Source organism: Schistocerca cancellata, chromosome 5 (genome assembly GCF_023864275.1).
Source record: "Schistocerca cancellata isolate TAMUIC-IGC-003103 chromosome 5, iqSchCanc2.1, whole genome shotgun sequence".
NCBI lineage: Eukaryota > Metazoa > Arthropoda > Insecta > Orthoptera > Acrididae > Schistocerca > Schistocerca cancellata.
This window is the reverse complement of record NC_064630.1, coordinates 830,585,044-830,603,449: the sequence shown is the minus strand read 5'-3', so window position 1 is coordinate 830,603,449 and position 18,406 is coordinate 830,585,044. Positions and strand designations below refer to the sequence as shown.

The 18,406-nt window shown below is 42.1% G+C and overlaps 1 protein-coding gene across 1 annotated transcript in view; it reads left to right on the top strand.

Annotated features, from left to right (window-relative positions):
- Positions 1-18,406, top strand: part of LOC126188829 (vitellogenin receptor-like) — a 209,998-nt gene that overhangs the window by 118,201 nt on the left and 73,391 nt on the right. Inside the window, exons 14-16 of the mRNA XM_049930442.1 lie at positions 9,485-9,601; positions 9,679-9,823; positions 13,031-13,224. Coding sequence (XP_049786399.1) covers positions 9,485-9,601; positions 9,679-9,823; positions 13,031-13,224 — 456 coding nt within the window. The remainder of the gene's footprint in view (positions 1-9,484; positions 9,602-9,678; positions 9,824-13,030; positions 13,225-18,406) is intronic.

Sequence of the window (18,406 nt, the reverse complement as noted above, 5' to 3'; positions counted from 1 at the left end):
GACGGTGGAATGTTGTCTGGTACAGAGCCCGGGGATCTTGGCTTAACTGCCTGGGTCGCGAGGGTGGTGTAAACCTCTATAAGAAAACCCTCAATCTCAAGGTGTGCTGTGCGCCAAGGAGACGCATGGCTGTTGAGATAGAACAGTTGCTAGCGGGCGATCTCTTCCCCCTCCCCCATCACCCCTGTTGTATTAGGCTTACCCAGGAAAGCGGGGCTCTGTCTGGGTGGACATTCCTTCCCCTAGCTGCTCGCGGGACCACCATGAAATGAAATGCGAATAGTGCGCAAGCATGAGTCTCTAAGAAAGAAAAGTTCAATGCTTTACAGTATGACCCCCAATCGTTCCTTTTCCTGTCCACGCCATGGGAGGAACGGCGGTCTAAATTACCTGGGGAGACATATTCTCCTCGATTTCTGGTTTGCAGCCAAACAGATGGGGGACTCATTTCTGACCACAAGGCCTCAGTGTTTTGTGGAAAATTTAGAGGACAAGATTGGAGAAGTTGAGGGCATGTCTAAAATGAGGTCTGGAGCAATCCTCATACAGACAGCATCCCCAGCGTGGTCGTGGGCATTGCTTGCTTGTGACAAGCTCGGTGATGTTGCAGTCTCCATTACGCCTCATAAGAGCCTCAATGTGATTCAGGGACTTGCTTTTCATCATGACCTCCTGTTGCAGTCTGACGACGAGCTCCGTGCAAATCTGGAATGCTTCGGTGTCCACTTTGTACGACATGTCTTCAGGGGGCCTAAAGATAGTAGGGTCACCACCGGCGCCTTCATCTTGGCTATCGAGGGAGACACCCTGCCCGAGAAGGTCAAGGTGATGATATATCGATGTGGTGTTAAGCCTTACGTCCGTCCTCCCATGTGCTGCTTTAAGTGCTGGAGGTTTGGGCATATGTCAGAGATGTGACGCCGACCCTGGCCCTACAGGAAACCTGGTTTCCTGTTCGGCGGGCCCCCTCCCTCTGTGGCTACTGGGGTTACTATAAGAACCGCGTAGAATACGACAGGGTGTCTGGCGGTGTCCGTGTTTATGTTCTTGCCACTGTTCTTAGTGTCCCAGTGCCACTTCACACGGCTATCGAGGCTGTGGCTGTTGGATTTCCGGGCCGGAATGGAGCTTACCATCTGTTCCCTCTACCTTCTCCCGGATAAGGTTGTCCCTCTTGCTGACCTAGCTGACTTGTTCGCCCAGCTCCCCCTGCCATTCCTCCTTTTGGGGGACCTTAACGCCCACCACCCTTTATGGGGTGGGGCCCAGATCTCAGGCCAGGGTAGGAACATTGAGGCTCTATTGGCACAGCAGGACATTTGCCTCCTTAACACTGGTGCTCCCACATATTTTAGCTTGACTCATTGCACATACTCGGCCATTGACCTGTCTCTTCGTAGCCCAGGTCTTCTTCCATTCCTCAGTTTGAAGGTCCACTACGACCTCTGTGGTAGCGACCATTTTCCTATCCTGGTTTCTCTTCTTCAGTCCCAATCCCCCTGACCAGCTGCCATGAAGGTCTCTTCGTGGAGCTGACTGGTTAGCCTACACCTCAGCTACTATGGCCATCGCTCTGCTTCCTGGTGACATTGATTTGGCAGTGGACGAGATCACTATGGCCATTGTCTCTGCTGCTGAAGCAACTGTCCCCTGCTCTTCCAGTACCCTAAGGCATACTTCAATCTCTGGTGGACACCAGAGATTGAAGAAGCTATCCGGGACCACCAGCGAGCCCTGCAACGACACCGGCATCATCCTTCCCTAGAGAATCTGGTTGCCTTTAAATGGCTGCGGGCCCAGGCTCGGTGGTTAATCCAGCAGAGCAAACAGGACTGTTGGGAACAATATGTTGCCACCATAGGTTCTCGCAACTCCCCATCTCAGGTGTGGTCACGGGTTCGGCGCATTTTTGGCTTTCGCCTTCATGCATCTGTCCCTTGCCTTTCTCTTCGGGGTACTCTTTGTACTGACCCAATTGCCATCACCGAACATCTGGCAGAGTACTTCGCTCTTATTTCCGCTACAGCAGGCTACAGTGCAGAATTCCGCGCCATTAAAGAGCACGCTGGGCATATGCAGTTGTCGTTTCACACGCACCGTTGGGAACAATACAATGCCCCGTTTAGTGAATGAGAGTTCCAAAATGCCCTTACAGCTTGCCCCAATACCTCTCCAGCTCCAGACCAAATTCACAACCAGTTTCTTCGCCATCTCTCGGCGCACTGTAAGGGTGAATTACTCGCCCGGTTTAACCGCATCTGGACGGAGGGCATTTTCCCAACTCGTTGGCAGGATAGCATTACCACCCCAGTGCTGAAACCTGGTGCACATCCGCTGGCGATTGATAGCTATCGCCCTATGAGCCTTACCAACTTTATGTGCAAATTCCTGGAACGGATGGTGAGTCGGCAGCTCATGTGGATCCTCGAAGCTCAGGGCCTCTTGGCCCAGCAACAGGGGGGCTTCAATCAGGGCCCCCCAGCGATCGACAATTTAGTCTCGCTAGAGTCGGCTATTCGTACAGCTTTTTCTCGGAGAGAACATCTAGCTGCTGTTTTCTTTGATCTTCGGAAGGTGTACGATAACACCTGGCACCATCATATCCTTGCTACGCTGCACGAATGGGGCTTACGGGGTCCACTTCCAATTTTTCTACGGAATTTTCTCTCCAATCACTCCTTTCGGGTTAGAGTTGGCACGTATTTTAGCTCTGCTCATATTCAGGAGAATGGTGTCCCGCAGGGCTCAGTTCTCAGTGTTCTCCTCTTTTTGGTGGCGATTAATGGTCTTGCAGCTGCAGTGGGCTCATTGGTCTGTTACTCTCTATATGCCGATGACTATATGCTCGGTTCTCAGTGTTCCCCTCTTTTTGGTGGCGATTAATGGTCTTGCGGCTGCAGTGGGCTCATTGGTCTGTTCCTCTCTATATGCCGATGACTTTTGTCTTTATTACAGTTCCCCAAGCATCAGTGTCACTGAACGGCAGCTGCAGAGAGCTATCCGTAATGCACATTTTTGGGCATCCAACCATGGTTTTCAGTTCTCAGCCTCTAAGACCTGAGTGATGCATTTCAGTCGTCGTCGAACGGTCCACCTCCATCCAGAGCTCTACCTTGCCAATGAACGCCTTCGTATTGAGGAGATGCATCGCTTCCTTGGCATGCTGTTTGATGCTCGGCTCACTTGGACACCTCATCTTTGTGAGCTTAAACAACGGTGCTGGCGGCACCTCAACATCCTTCGCTGCCTCAGCCACACCGTTTGGGGGGCTGCACGAACAACCCTCCTACAGCTCTATGATGCCTTCGTCCATTCCCGTCTCGACTAAGGGAGTGTGGTGTAAGACTCAGCAGCACCTTCAATGTTGCAGATCCTCGACCCCATTCTCCATTGTGGCGTCAGACTGGCGACAGGTGCCTTCCGCACTAGTTCGGTGACTAGCCTTCTTATAGAAGCTATAATCACTCCCCTACGATTCCACTGCCAACAGTTGCTTGCGTCGTAAATCGCCCGCGTCTATGCCTCGCCCGACCACCCAAACCGCAGGCTCCTTTTTCCATCTTCTGCACTCCCCTCCCCACAACGGCGGCCTAGGTCGGGTCTCCCGATCGCGGTCCACATTTGTTCCCTTCTCTCATCACTCGAGTCCTTTCCCCTTCCTCCATGCTTCTGGCCCTTTTCTTCTACTCCTCCTTGGTCCCCCCCCCCCCCTCTCGCTTGCGGCTTTGCTTGGATTTGTCCTGCGACTCCAAGCCATCTGTTCCACCTGCCAGTCTTCAACAATTCCTGGCTCTTTTTGCCTCGTTTCGCGACGCAGATGTAGTCTACACCAATGGTTCTGTGGTCGATGGACGCACTGGGTTTGCTTTCATCCACGGCGACTACGTTGAGCAGCATTCCCTGCCTTGTGGGAGCAGTGTTTTCACTGCGGAGCTGGTTGCTCTTTATTGTGCACTCGCTCACCTTTCCTCCTGCCCTGTAGAGTCATTTGTCATATGCAGTGACTCCCTGAGTGGATTGCAAGCACTCGACCAGTGTTTCTCTTGGGACCCTTTGGTGCGCGGTATTAAAGATGCTGTTTCTGCTTTCGCCGAGTGTGGTCGTTCAGCGATGTTTGTGTGGACCCCGGGCCACATCGGCATTCCAGGAAACGAATGTGTCGATCGGTTGGCCAAGCAGGCCACCACTTCACCACCCCTGGAGCTTGATCTCTTGGAAAGAAACCTCCGGTCAGCCCTACATCGCAAGGTCCGCGATGTCCGGAGCTCTGAATGGTCTGTCTTGAACACGCCAAATTAGCTCCGTATGGTCAAGTCGTCCACGGCTGTATGGAACTCATCCTTGAGGGGCAGGCGTAGGGACTCAGTTGTTCTCTGCCATCTCCAAATTGGACATATGCGGTTGACCCACAGCTATCTCCTTCGCTGTGAGAACCTGCGCAAGTGTCGCTGTGATGCAGGGCTGACAGTGGTCCATCTTCTGCTGGACTGCCCCCTTTTAGCCCCCTTGCGGCAGTCCTTTAATTTACCAGCTGCACTTCCTTTAAATCTCAGTGACAATGCCTCTATAGCTGACTCAGTTTTACGTTTTATCCGTGCAGCTGGGTTTTATCACTCGCTCTAGTGTGGGCGCTCTCGCATGGTTTCTCAGGCTACACCCACTCCAGCGACCTTTAATTGTGACGTGGATACCAAAATAGTGTCTTTTATGGTAACAAGTTGTGTTGGTATCTCTATCAATGCTTTCCAGCTGGAGGTTCTTCGTTTGTAGTTGAGTGGTTGACCTTTTACCTGATCCTTCAACCACTGTAGTCTGTTTTGCTCTAGTCGACTATTTGCTGTGCTCCTTCTAAGTGTCCTGTATTTTGTGTTACTGCGGTGTATTTTAGCTCTGTACCCCTTGGTGTTCCCTCCCTCTGGGTGCAGAGGTTATGCTTCTACTGTATAGGCCTTTTACAAGTATGTCTGTTTTTAACTGCAGACTGATGACCTCGATGTTTAGCCCCCATCAAACCCCAAAACGAACCAACCAACAAATTCTGTATTGTTCATCTTCGAATGTACCGTATTTACTCGTATCTAAGCCGCACTTTTTTTCCGGTTTTTGTAATCCAAAAAGCCGCCTGCGGCTTAGAATCGAGTGCAAAGCACGTGGAAGTTCTGAAAAATGTTGGTAGGTGCCGCCACAACTAACTTCTGCCGTCGAATATATGTAGCGCTACACAGGCATGCTTAGTAGGCACAAAGATAAATACTGGCGCCAAAACCTCCGCGTCAGTAAATAAATTAAAAAAAAAAGAGTGGAAGACGAGCTTTTTTTCTCCGCCCCGAGTTTCGACCACTGCACATTCATTCATTATCCAATGAAGTAAATACAAATTCCGTATTGTTCATCTTCGAATGTAGCAGAATTTCAATGTACTACGAAAATCCGACATGCAAGACTGTTTGGGATGTTTGTCAATATGGCCAACTCTACTTTCTGAATTTTTTTCCTACCTGTGAGAAGAGATGGTTGCTAATAGGAACCTGATGAAATGTGAATCACATGCAGTATTCTCTTCACCATAAGAATAATACGAATATCAACATTTTGTCATGTATTTTTTCGTGTTTGCTGCTATCTCATTTAAATCCTGCCTGCCTAATAAACTACGAAAGTACAGTGAGACAACAGCAAACGCGGAAGAATATGCGTATCGTGTCATGTTTATATTCGTATTATTCTTATGCCTAATAGTGATACTGTCAGAAATGAAGCACGGCAACTGACTAGATTTTTAATTCTAAGATGACTAATTTCTGTGCAGAATTTGATGTACTAAAGAAGCGGCCGCAAAGATTTTCAAACGGAGAAACATTTTCGCCTAACTCTCGTTCAGAACATGTTCTATCATGCGCAGTCTATTATTTGGTTCTTGTTGATCAATATCAAAGAAAGCAACAGTGTAAGTAACAACAAATAGCAGTCACTTGCCATTGTTTCGCTAATGAGACGATTACTCTCTCTTTTTTTTTTAATTGTAAGCGGCAGTAGCGCGCACAAAAGCAAGCCATGCCGCGAGCGGCGACAGGCCGTAAACATGCACTATCAGAATGCGACAAACAATGCGTGACACAGTAGAGTAATACATTTTCAGCTTAGAGTGACGCAAACACCTATAACAAAGAAAACAGCACTTATCAGATCAAAGCAAAATAAGCAATCAATTCAAACCAGACGAAGCAAGTGAAAAAGGAAGGGTACCCGTATAAATACGGACGGAGCGCCTGACGCATAGCAATGGCTACCTGGTAAAGCTTAACTGCTAAGCTTACGACTCGAACCAAACTACTGTAGCTGTATCATCATTCATTCGACCTAAATTGTGTCTCATATTACAATGGACCAACTTTGTTTCGATTTGGAGGTGCAGCCTAAAACTTTACTCTCCCCTTGAATTTCGAGTCTCAAATTTCCGGTGCGGCTTAGATTCGGGAATTTTTTTTTTTCCTTTATTTCGAGTCTCATTTTTCAGGTGCGGCTTAGATTCGAGTGCGGCTTAGATTCGAGTAAATACGGTAGCAGCATTTCAATGTACTACGAAAATCCGACTAGCAAGACTGTTTGGGATGTTTGTCAATATGGCCAACTCTACATTCTGAATGTTTTCCTCGCTGTCAGAAGAGGAGATTGCTAGTAGGAAATTTTATGAATTGTGAATCACATGCAGTATTCTCTTCACCATAAGAATAATATGAATATAAACATTTTGCCATTTATTCTTTCGTGTTTGCTGCTATCTCATTTAAATCCTGTCTGCCTAATAAACTATGAAACTAGAGTGGGACAACAGCAAACGCGGAAGAATATACATATCATATCATCTCATTTTTATATTCGTATTATTCTTATGCCTAATAGTGATAGTCGGAAATGAAGCATGGCAATTGACTAGATTTTTGAATCTAAGATGACTCTAATTTCTGTGCAGAATGTAATGTACTAAAGAGGCGTCTGCAAAGATTTTCAAACGGAGAAAAATTTTCACGAAACTCTTGTTCAGAACATCTTCTATTATACGCAGTCTATTATTTGGTTCTTGTTGATCATTATAAAAGAAAGGAGCAGTGTAAGTAACAAGAAATAGCAGTCTCTTGCCATTGTTTCGCTAATGAGACGATTTTCTCTCTCTCTCTTTTTAAGCGGCGGCGGCGGTGTGCACAAAAGCAAGCCAGGCCGCGAGCAGCGACAGGCCGTAAACACTCATCATCAGAATGCGACAAACAGTGTATGACAGTATAATAATGCATTTTCAGCTTAGAGTGGCGTAAACACTTATAACAAAGAGAATGGCACTTATCAGCTCAAAGAAAAATAAGCAATCAGTTCAAACCAGACGAAGCACGTGAAAAAGGAAGGGTACCCGTATAAATATGGACGGAGCGCCTGACGCATAGCAATGGCTACCTGGTAAAGCTTAACTGCTAAGCTTAAGACTCGAACCAAACTACTGTAGCTGTATCGTCATTCATTCGACCTAAATTGTGTGTCATATTACAATGGACCAACTTTGTTTTGATTTATACGGTATTCCAACTCCTTGTAGATGGTGAGTCGTCATTGGATTTATAGAACAAATTGCATACAAAAAATAGGAAGTTGCCACTACAAGCTGTCAATGAAAAAAATATTTACCTTCAATTAGGCATGACGTTCATATCTTCAGGGGTAAATATGGAAATTATTTCCAAGTCTCTCTATTTATTTGTGTGCATATGAGGAGGAAAACAGGTACACTGAAATCAGAAAACTCTGCTGCTTGTCACCTCAGCACTTTCTTTGTGTAAGTGGTATTTACCAGTGGAAATTAGCTCTTCGCAGAACACTGTCCTCTAGTCCAAATTTTGATTACTTTGAGGAGCAATAGCTAATAAAGAATTCTTTCCAGTTTCTCTGGATGTCTGGGAATTTTTCTGATCTACTGGGAAACTTTCTCTTTTTGCGCTGGATTAGAAAAATCCACTGCCTGTTTTGGTTTGTAATGCAAAGGTTGTATGGAAAATTCTCCCTCTTAAGGTGGTTACCAATAACTATCTTGAACGGGATTGAAACTTGATGGAAGCCTCACTTTGAAGTTAATCTTCTTGTACTGATCAATTTATATTCGAATGAATGTGGAGGAATAAAGTTCTCAAAAGCAACCATTTATTATTCAGAAGTAAGAGTTAAGATAACCTTTCCAAATTGAATAGTAAATGTTCAATTAGACAAGGTCTGCTTAACACGTCCTGCTGGTTTGGTGTCCAGCATCTCAGTTCTTCTTTCTCGAGAAGCATGGAACTTCAGACGGGGGAGGAGCTCCTTGATAATGCGCACTGACACGTGTGATAATGTAAGCATGTCAGGTAGTAGTCTCGTGGTGCCCCATAATGTCCGAGGAGCATGTTGGACATACGAGAACACAAACCAAATGCAGAATAGCATTAAATACAGAACATAAATTATTCGAGCTAATCATATGTCACTGAGCATGATTACTCCAGTATTTAAAATGGCAAGTGTGCAAGCATTCTACCTATTGCGACCAAAAAACATAATTCTGCACCCTTATACTCCAGTACTATGGTTGTGAACTGGTCAGTTCATCCTAAGTCCCTTCTTAACCACATACCATTAGGGACTATGTATTGGCATTAAGGTGTATGAATCCAAAGATCCCTGAAGAGACTATTGCAAGATGTTTGGTTATTAACTTTCAAGAAATAAGGATTAATGCAATAACACTGAAAAACGTGATTGGGAGGAGGTATGTGAAAATACCTTCCCATGTAAGATTAGTCTTCTGAAATAGCTCACAAATTTTGAGAAGTTTCCTCTTAACTCCTTTTACATTGTAAAAGTAAGCATTTTCACAAAATGTTAACAAAGAGTGAATGCAAGAATTGACGTCAATGTCTCGTCTTTCACACAGCAAAGAGTAACATTGCCATACTAACATTTTGTCATGTGATAATGGGACTTACTATATTGTTGTACAAATCGGTGTGAAATTAGCCGTAGTATCTTGAGTAGTTGGTAAAGATTTGTGCTGTTAGTTCCAACCCTTAGATGTAATTTGTGGGCGTGGTTGATAATTAGATTTTTAGATTCAAAGGCTTTCATTCCGTATGTCTTATGATCATTCCTAAAATTTTGTACTGGGAATGCCCATCTGTAGTGTAATGAGTCCTTAAAAAGTTGTTTGGAAAGTGCAGTATAGAATCTCATTGTTAGTGTGCCGTGGCAGCTCTATTGACTGTTGGCCATATTTTGATATTTAGCTTATTTTGTTAACCTAATGTGTGGCTCCTATTTAAATTTAACTATGCAGTTGCCAAAATGGAGTGGATAGGTTCCTTATTGAACTTGTGTTGCAAGAAATTTCTGAACCTTTCATGTTAACTGACCACAGAAATGTTGAAAGTGAATGTATAAAACTTAACGTTAACATTACTGCTTCTAGATGTGCTAATAATGAGTGAGAGCGAAGAGAAGAAATTGTTCTCAATGGCGATGTCTACTAATTTAATTAGACCACTTCTCGAGAAAGGAATTGGGAGGATTACGAGCTTGTCATATGGTGAGTAGGGTGGACTGTTTCATCATGATGCTGTAAGTAAATGGCACTTTTTTCTGACTAACAAGTGACATTCGCAGATTCGTATGGTAACAATGTGTACTGGAGCGATGCTGAGCTCGCAACAGTGAGTGCGATGAGCATGAACACGAAGACTGTGGCTGTGTTGTTAAGAAGCACGGGGGCTGAACCGCCGCTGAGTGTAGCCGTCGTCCCAGATCAGGGGTATGTATCAGCTGTGAAGATTAATCAGTCTCAGTGTCAAGAGCTATCGACAAGGCAGTTTGCTTTGTCTGCTTGTAAATGTAAATGTAAATGTAAATGTGACTAGTAACATGACTTGCTGGCCAGTACGAACCTTCACTTAGTGTGTGTTTATGTATATGGCTAAGGGCAGTTCAGATGGGCTCCTGGAAGCCGGTTTTTGGCCAGCAGTTCTTAACTTTATTCTTACCTTCAGTTAATTTTTCGCTTTAGTTATCTCACAATTGAAAGAACTTGACTGGTTGTTGACAGCTGGTAGAATACTTTTTTGCCACCTTGAATTCTGACTTAACAGGGATCTACCATCATAGAACCAGAACAGTTTCATTTACTCCTGTGTAAAAAAACACACAATTACATATTCTCGGAGCTATAGAGGTGTTTCCTGAAGTTCTGTGTCCTACCAGTTTACCAATTTAAACTTGTTGTAGGGATTGGTTTTAACAACAGCAGACTATTATGCCACGTTACCATGGAATCTCCTGACCTAGGGTTCCCGAATATTATTCAAAGCTGACGTTAATTCAGCCTGGTGTGAATTTTTCCAGTTACACTATATACATCCTGAAGTGTCCCCTCTATGTAACTTGTATCTTACATCATGTTCACTCACCATTATAAAGTTTTCCCCTAAATAATACTAGACTAGAATGATTTGCATTCTTTTGATTACTAATTACTCCAGATGTATAAATCAACATGATTTCTCTTACTGCCAGGACATTCCTTTCTTGGGAAAGAAGTCGTAGCATTAAAGTTGTTAATGAATTTTATGTGCTTGCAGTAACAATGTTATAGTGCTCTGTCATAAGTGCTATAATGGCCTAACAATCTAGTTTGCTATAGATGTCCATTTGAATTTATATGCTTAGCAATGACACAGGCAACATAAAGCCTCACTAACTTTGTAGTTGTTCTGCAGCTGACCACTGGAGCGTGTGATGAGTTTCCAATAGCCTGTATTCTTGCCTCTTGGGTTTGTGCAATTGTTTAAATACTGTGACTGTGGCTTTACTGTGCCAATTTGCCCTCTGTGTAGAAATATGTGGCATTAAAATAACAATGCTGCTGTTTGTTCATGTAAAAGACATGAAAATTTTTCCATGTAGCATGTTACCTGATATCTACTACTCTGGTTTCTCCAGTGAGTCACTCGTCGTCATACAAATTAAGAGAGCCAATTAGCAGATGGAGACTAATTTTATTCACAGATGTTTATTAGTCCATTTCAGTTTAGCATCTATTTCAAAGTATTTCCTTCTTACTGAAATGCACTTTTTATAGCATCTCTGCCAGTGCTCGAACACACAGAGCAGACCATTTTTTGTCAGGTCCTTGAGAATTGTCACTTTTCTTGAGCACTGCGTAGATTTCTCAAATAAAATGCCCCAAAGGATTGCTTTTACTGACAGGAATTGAAAAGAAAATGGCATGGTACAAGGTTGGGGCTAGAAGATGGATGCAGTAAACAGGTAATGTTAACTAAACCACAAACTGCAAGACTTGATTTGTGATATGAATCCACACATTGCCGTCCAGTCAGAGAAACTTCTGGTCTCCTCTTGCAGTGCATTTCATCATTTTAGCTAATACTGATTTGCAGTATGCTGCTGTAACAATAGTGTGAGGGAACTGCACACTGGTAAATCATTCCAGGACAGTCAAAAAATGCCATCACCATCACTTTCCCTGCAGATGGAACAACTTTCACCTATATTTTGGTGTTGGAAAACTGAGCAATTCCCATACTGTGCTGGGCTTGTTTCCCCTCAGGTTCATGATGCATCTGATCCATGACTATTCATTGGTGATATCTCCACCCCCCCCCCCCCCCCACCCCCACCCCCAGTCAGAAGAGAGATGCAGCACCTCATGGCTTGTCTCTACTGGCACAGCCTGTTGTTTGGATTGGAAGATGTGCCACCCAACAGGTAAAAGTATGGGTCATAGGAATATGATCCTGTACTTGTAAAGAAACTGCCATATCAAATTTTCAACACTGCATAGAGGTGCTGATGGTAAAGGACAGTCACAGCACCCTGGTGGTGTTGACTTCAGTCACAGTAGCAGCCAAAGCACAAAGCCCACCTTGTTTAACACACAGGTTGATCATTTAAAAACTGTTGCACAAAGTAGTGCGTCTTCACTGTAAGCTTGCTGCAGCTTTGCATTTGTTTAAACAAACATGGACTTCCATTGTGCCATACTGCTCCTCTTGCATCACCTCTGTAGAACATTACTACCAACCTACTGTAAAGCATGTGCTGCCACCTGTGAGCATCAGACATACAAACTCGCACTTTCTGTTTCATGGTACAGATAGGAAACTGTCACAGAAGCAACAAGAAAGAATGTCTTTGTTGATCATCCCTTGTACAGAATTCATAACTATTACATGCTAAGTATGACAATTGGTCTAGCACTCAGTACGTAGAAGGAAAATATAAAGTGCTGAAGTCTGTAAGCATGTAGCATCAGGAACTATATTTGCACTTTCATTGGGTTTGACAGTAAATGTTGCAATGAACTTCCTATTTTTGTGAACATGAGGTTGCAGAACTGTTCTTGTGTTGATTGAACACAAAACCAAACTTCAGCTTTAACCCTTTCCCTATTTGGGTTGTGTGGTTTCATCCACACAAACTGAAATGAGACCGACCCCTGTTAATTTTCCTCCTGTATTTCGTGAAATGGAAATAGTTGTGATGAATCTGTAGCATGGGCTAAGGTCTCCTTCATATTAATAGGTGACAATTTGGTTAGAATTTCATGAACTTAATTAAAATTCTCATAGTGTCTATTTTGTGCATATTGGAATTCCATGAGAAGTTAGTGTCCGCCATTTTGAAGTGGATGAGAGAGGACAGGGTAGTGGTTGGTTCAGTGTTTCCTTTTTCTAGCATAACCAGACTTACGCCATTTCCATTACTCAGTACTTCAGGTCTTAACTGTGTTGTTGTCTAGCAGTCTGTTTTGATGTATTTTGAAATATTGTAGAAACCAAATGATTTGGCAGGCAACAATTAAAAGAATTTGAAGCTGACTGCCTTGTACGATTTGTTGATTTCAAATATGCTGTAAAGAATACTAGTTTTAGTAAGAATGCTACACATCTCATAAAAATAAGAAACTAACGTAACATGAACTGTGACTGGTATTGTGCTGCAGATACATGTTTGTGGCTTTCGGTTCGTCTTCACATGTGCATGTGGACAAGATCCTGATGGACGGTTCTGGACAGCGTGTCCATGTGCTGGAGGAAGTGTCGGGGCCCTATGTGACACTCTGGTACGACAGCAGCTTGGACAGAGTCTTTGTGGCAGATTCAGGGATGAACACCATAGGAAGTCTTGCCTCTGATGGTAATAATAGCTAAACTGTTAATTTAGCTGCATAAAGTAGTGGCAAAACTATTCTAAAAGTATAAAAGGTTTTCCACACTCTATGGTGTTCAGATACAGCAACCAGTATATAGAATGAGAAGACTTTCGGTTGCAATGTTGAAATTACTGGTTATTTGTTCATCAGTGGTGTGTGTTTTGCCTAATTCAAGGCATCTTCAGATTAAGTTATGGATATCAATAAAACATCCCCATGAAGGAAATGTATTTTTGTAGATGTTTTATCATAGATATTTTCAACTTGCTTATCAACATCAACCAATCTGAAGATGCCTTGAATTATGCAAGAAATGACTCATTGATGAATAAACAAACAATAATTTCATCACAGCCAAGACTGCGTTCTACTCCTTATTCTGCAGGTGAAAAGCTGAGCACATCTTCACTGTAAATATTGTGCAGTGGGACTGCAAGATTTTAATTTGTAGGTGTGTCCTGTGACTGAACGTCAGGCACATTTGCATCCATGGTCTGAAAAGTATTGTTAATAAATGTAGGGTAGAAAGTATGTCCCATTGTACAACTTTGCATGAAAATACTATAGGAAGTATTCAGTGTTTGAGTGGATGATTACTTAAGCACCTCTGTACTTGCAATACATAATACAGTCCTCGTGCTCATCACTGGAGTGATATGTAAAGGACTGTGGTGTATTCTGAAATTTGCTGTGGTGTATTCTGAAATTTGCTGTGGTGTATTCTGAAATTTGCTGTGGTGTATTCTGAAATTTGCTGTGGTGTATTCTGAAATTTGCTGTGGTGTATTCTGAAATTTGCTGTGGTGTATTCTGAAATTTGCTGTGGTGTATTCTGAAATTTGTCAGTGCTTATTCCTGATATTTCTTAAGCAGGGTTTTGTGAATAGCTAGTTTCTCAAGATTCTGCCAATTTTTCGGTGTCTGTGGGATGCTATTGGGTGATAAAAGTAAACCTGTAAATGTTCATGCTGCACTTTATGTATTATGTTAATATCTTGCTAGTACTGTTTAGGACGGATCCCACGCATTTGAGCAGTATTGTAGAATTTTCCCTGAAATAATCATAAGCAGTCAGGATACAGGCCCAGTTGCAAGATGCAGGGAAAGCAGTGTATATTAATACCATTCGTGTCCCTAAAAAGAGTTTATAACAGATATCTGAAAGCGTAGGCTCATTAAAATTTTCACACTGACATTGTAACTGTGACATTTGCACTTTCTGCAAAGTGCACAATTCTCAAAGCTACATAAACAATTCACTCCTGCTATAAAAAATTTTTGATGAAGGAATTTAGTATTTTAAGTGTGACGGCTTCAGCTGTTCAATGTGAAATAAAATTTAAATGAAAGAGACAGCTGCAGGTTGTTATTTATGCAATCATCTCTGATGTTCCATAATAGCATCCTTATGCCCTACGACCAATGTAAATTAGGAGTAATCTAGTCTTATGTACAGTCCTAACAGGAGCTGTAGTTAAAGAATTGGTGTCCATAGATCCCTGGTTTACCCAACACTACCCCTCGTTCATCAACCAACTGACATTCTGGTTTTAATGTTGTCCTAACAGTTGTCCCTTGATCAACAAAGTGGTTGTTATGTAAATCAGAGGCAGACATGGATTATTTAATATTGGCTCCTGTTGTGACTGCACCCAAGATTGGATTACTCCCAATTTACTTTGGTTAAGGGAGTTGAAGATCGTATAATGAAACATGAGAAGTACTTATATAAATGACATGCACAAGAGATGGCTGCAGCTGTTTTAATTTTCATTTCATAAGTTAATTTAGTTGAAGTAGCAGTTGTAGTGTGGACTGATCAAGCACTGCATATTTAAATGGTGTCATAAATCTCTGTACCACTAAGTTGACAGTATACTGCATACTGCAATGGTTAGATAAAAATGCTGGATACTCAGTGGCTTCTGTATGGACACAGTTGTGCCTTAGGTACCTGTGCATCTCCTTGTCATCCTTGACAATTTGGAGAAAATCTTGTTGTGCTCTGAGAGTCGTACACTTGTGCAATTCTTAGTCTTGCGGTGATGTTGGGCTGTGTAGAACTTAATTGTTACCCATTAATGAGGTGATTGATGTGTCAGGATATAGGCTTATGGTGCCCATTTTAATGTAGCTGGAGAGTCAATCCATTGGCCTCATTGTTCCATGCAGAAACTCTTGTTTGTGAATAGCAAAGTGTGATGATGTAACAGTGACTCGTGGTTCCCTTGTTAACAATGACCTGAAGTGTCAGCAATGTTTCCAGCATATCTGATAAAAAGTTTCCATTAATGTTGACTTCAAAAGTGAAAGTGTGGGGTCATCCTGGTCCATGTCATGTGAGATGAGTTCCTTTGACTCTTTAACATAATGAAGGTTGTCCCTGAGCCAGAAAACATTCCTTCTGTGTGAACTGCAATAGGACACACATTCATTAGAAAATAACACTATTGAGCAAGGCATGGAATTTGGAAATTATGCCAACAAAGCACTGCAGGCTGCAATTTGCTGCTCCCTGGTAATTAAAACACATTTCAGTATCCAATATTTTGTCACTTGCATTGTTTGCATCAGTACGTTTTCAGCTGACTCGCTGTGAATAGATTTCATTGGTGACTGCTCAGTTGGTTGAGCAATGGTAGCATATGTTTCCTCTCCAAAGTCCAACACATGAACTGTTTGATACTGCCTGAAACAAAAGCAAGTTATCCAAAAGGAGTAGGGGTACTTTCAAGTGGTCCTGCCAAAGCAGAATCTATACGCAATTTTCTTCATTTGCCCTTTTTGTAGGTAATTGTGCACTTTTCATGGCACTAGCAACTCCTAAACAGTGTTACTGTATTGGCTCAATTTAAATGTGTTGTCTTCATAACTGAAACAGTGAAATAACCTACATTACAGTAAAGCCGAAAATGCATCTCCTAGACTTCAGTGTGGGTATAGCTATGAAAGAGATGTTTATTTGCACATTTGTAAAAGGTCAGGAGGGTACAGGGACTACAGATAGGTTTAAATTGATTACATGCAAGTCATGTCTGTGGCAATAGCTTGGAAGGTTAAAGTGCACTTTCCATGTGACAACAGGTAGACAACTATGGTAAAGAACTGGCAGACTCTGGGACTGTGGTTCATCAGTCTTAGAATTTCTCAAAGGCTTACTTTCAGTGAGCATAAGCTTGTTAATACCAGGAGACTTTGACCCTTTTTACACAGAAAGCTGGTATAATGTGTCCTTCTTGTTGTGCTCAGACCTGCACCACTTATTAATATTAATTTAGTACCTTATCTGCAGTGCTGTATTCCTAACAGAAATAAGACTTGGCTAAAGATCCTGTGACTTGAAGTATCACTCATGGCTGCCATGTGCAAATTAGCCTTTCTGCATTGGCTATCCTCAGCAAGCCTGTGTTTTCACCCCTACTTTTATGTAATTTTTGGTGTTCCATATATGTAGCATAGGTCCCGCAATTGAAGCAAACATTAAAGGGTAGAGTGCAGAAAATGAATTAAGAAGCAATGTTGTCATAAGTACCAAATGTGTGGCAAGCTGTTTTCCTGGTGTACTCCAGGGAGTGTATCACCACCAACAAACTGGTTTCAGGTTTTCAGGAATGTTCTCTCTGCTGTTTGCATAATGTCAGAAACCTTCAGTTACGTTTGAAAATTCTCACACATTCCTAATAATTTTCTTGCCCTTCTAGCAGTGGACTTGCAATGTCACAGGGCCATTTCTTAATGTACAAAATATTGACGTTGTTCATAAAGGATTTGAATTTATAATTTGAAATGAGCCTTAGCCTCAGGATCACTAAAGCTCTGACAGAACTGTTTCCTATTAATTTGAAAAGTCATTTTGCTCGATTCTCTTCTAGGAAAATGAGAAATGTTTCTGAAGAGCCCTTCTGAAATAGCTTTCTTGGCTTCCTTCATTCGAACACCTGGCATTTTCTTAAATTGTTCAATGGCTCATATTGACCTCATAATTGCCATCTATGATGGAATGCAGCAATGTCCTTTCAGAGGTACTGAAAAAATACTAATCTCGAAAACAAAAGAAGAAAACAGGAAAAAAGAAAGCAACACATTGTTGCACACAAACATTGAGCTTGATAGTGTTTTCTGCAACCTGTTGAATTATTTCATTATACTTAATTTTTCTCATGTCATTTGAACATCTGTTAAAATCTGTGTTCAAACCTTGGTAAGACTCCCTTACTGCTTGCACTGCTCTTAAAGCTTGAGGCCACTGAACACACTGAGAATATGATCTGCACCTAAGTCCTGTGCAACAGCTGGCAGTTAATGTCAGTCAACTCAATTTTTTGGCATAATGCCATTTGAATAGTTTGTACACGTACTTAAATTGTTATAAAGTACTAAAATTCTTACCTAGCATTACATTAACACCATCACTACATGCTCCAGTTGTCATTCAAATAACTTGAAGAAAAACTGTACTGTAAGAGAAATTTTGAAAGTTTAGTGTTTATTGTTTGTGCATATGTTTTTTGAAGTTTAGTGAATTTCATACATTGTCATATATTGAAATTCTTTCATATTATGAACGGAGCTGCTTCCTTAATTCCTGCAATGCAGTCTGTGCAAAATTAAACTGTGGAGCCAACAGTGCTTTGCCCATGTGGAGACTATTTTGAATTTTCAAATCCACGAGGTTGTGGAAGTCCAAATATGGTTAACTTGCTTCTACAGAAAATGCTGGGTGAAACTTTCCTTGTACTTTAAAAAAAGTCTTTCTGCTGTTCAGCTGAAAGGTTATTTACAAAATTCTTTTTGTTTTGCTGCATGCAATTAAAAGGGCGATTACACAAAGAGGGCCTAGTAAGGTAATTTCTGAAAATCTGTGGATGTTGGAGAAAGTTTCTACTTAATATTGCTAATTTCTCACATTGCCTAGTTGTTGTTCGTTTTGAAAAGTCTTTAGTGAATTGATAGGTTTGTTCACCATAAACAGTGACTTAATATCACAAGTTCACTTTTTCACTCATTACTGCTTTAACCTCTGATTGTGTTGTAAAGAGTACTTTCCAGTAAAAGTGGCAACATGGGCCTTATAAAGCTTACTCATTGCATAATGATTACTACCTTCAAACTCTTTGCAAACTGCGTGTTTACAATTCCACTCTTCAGCACTGACAAGCCAATTGA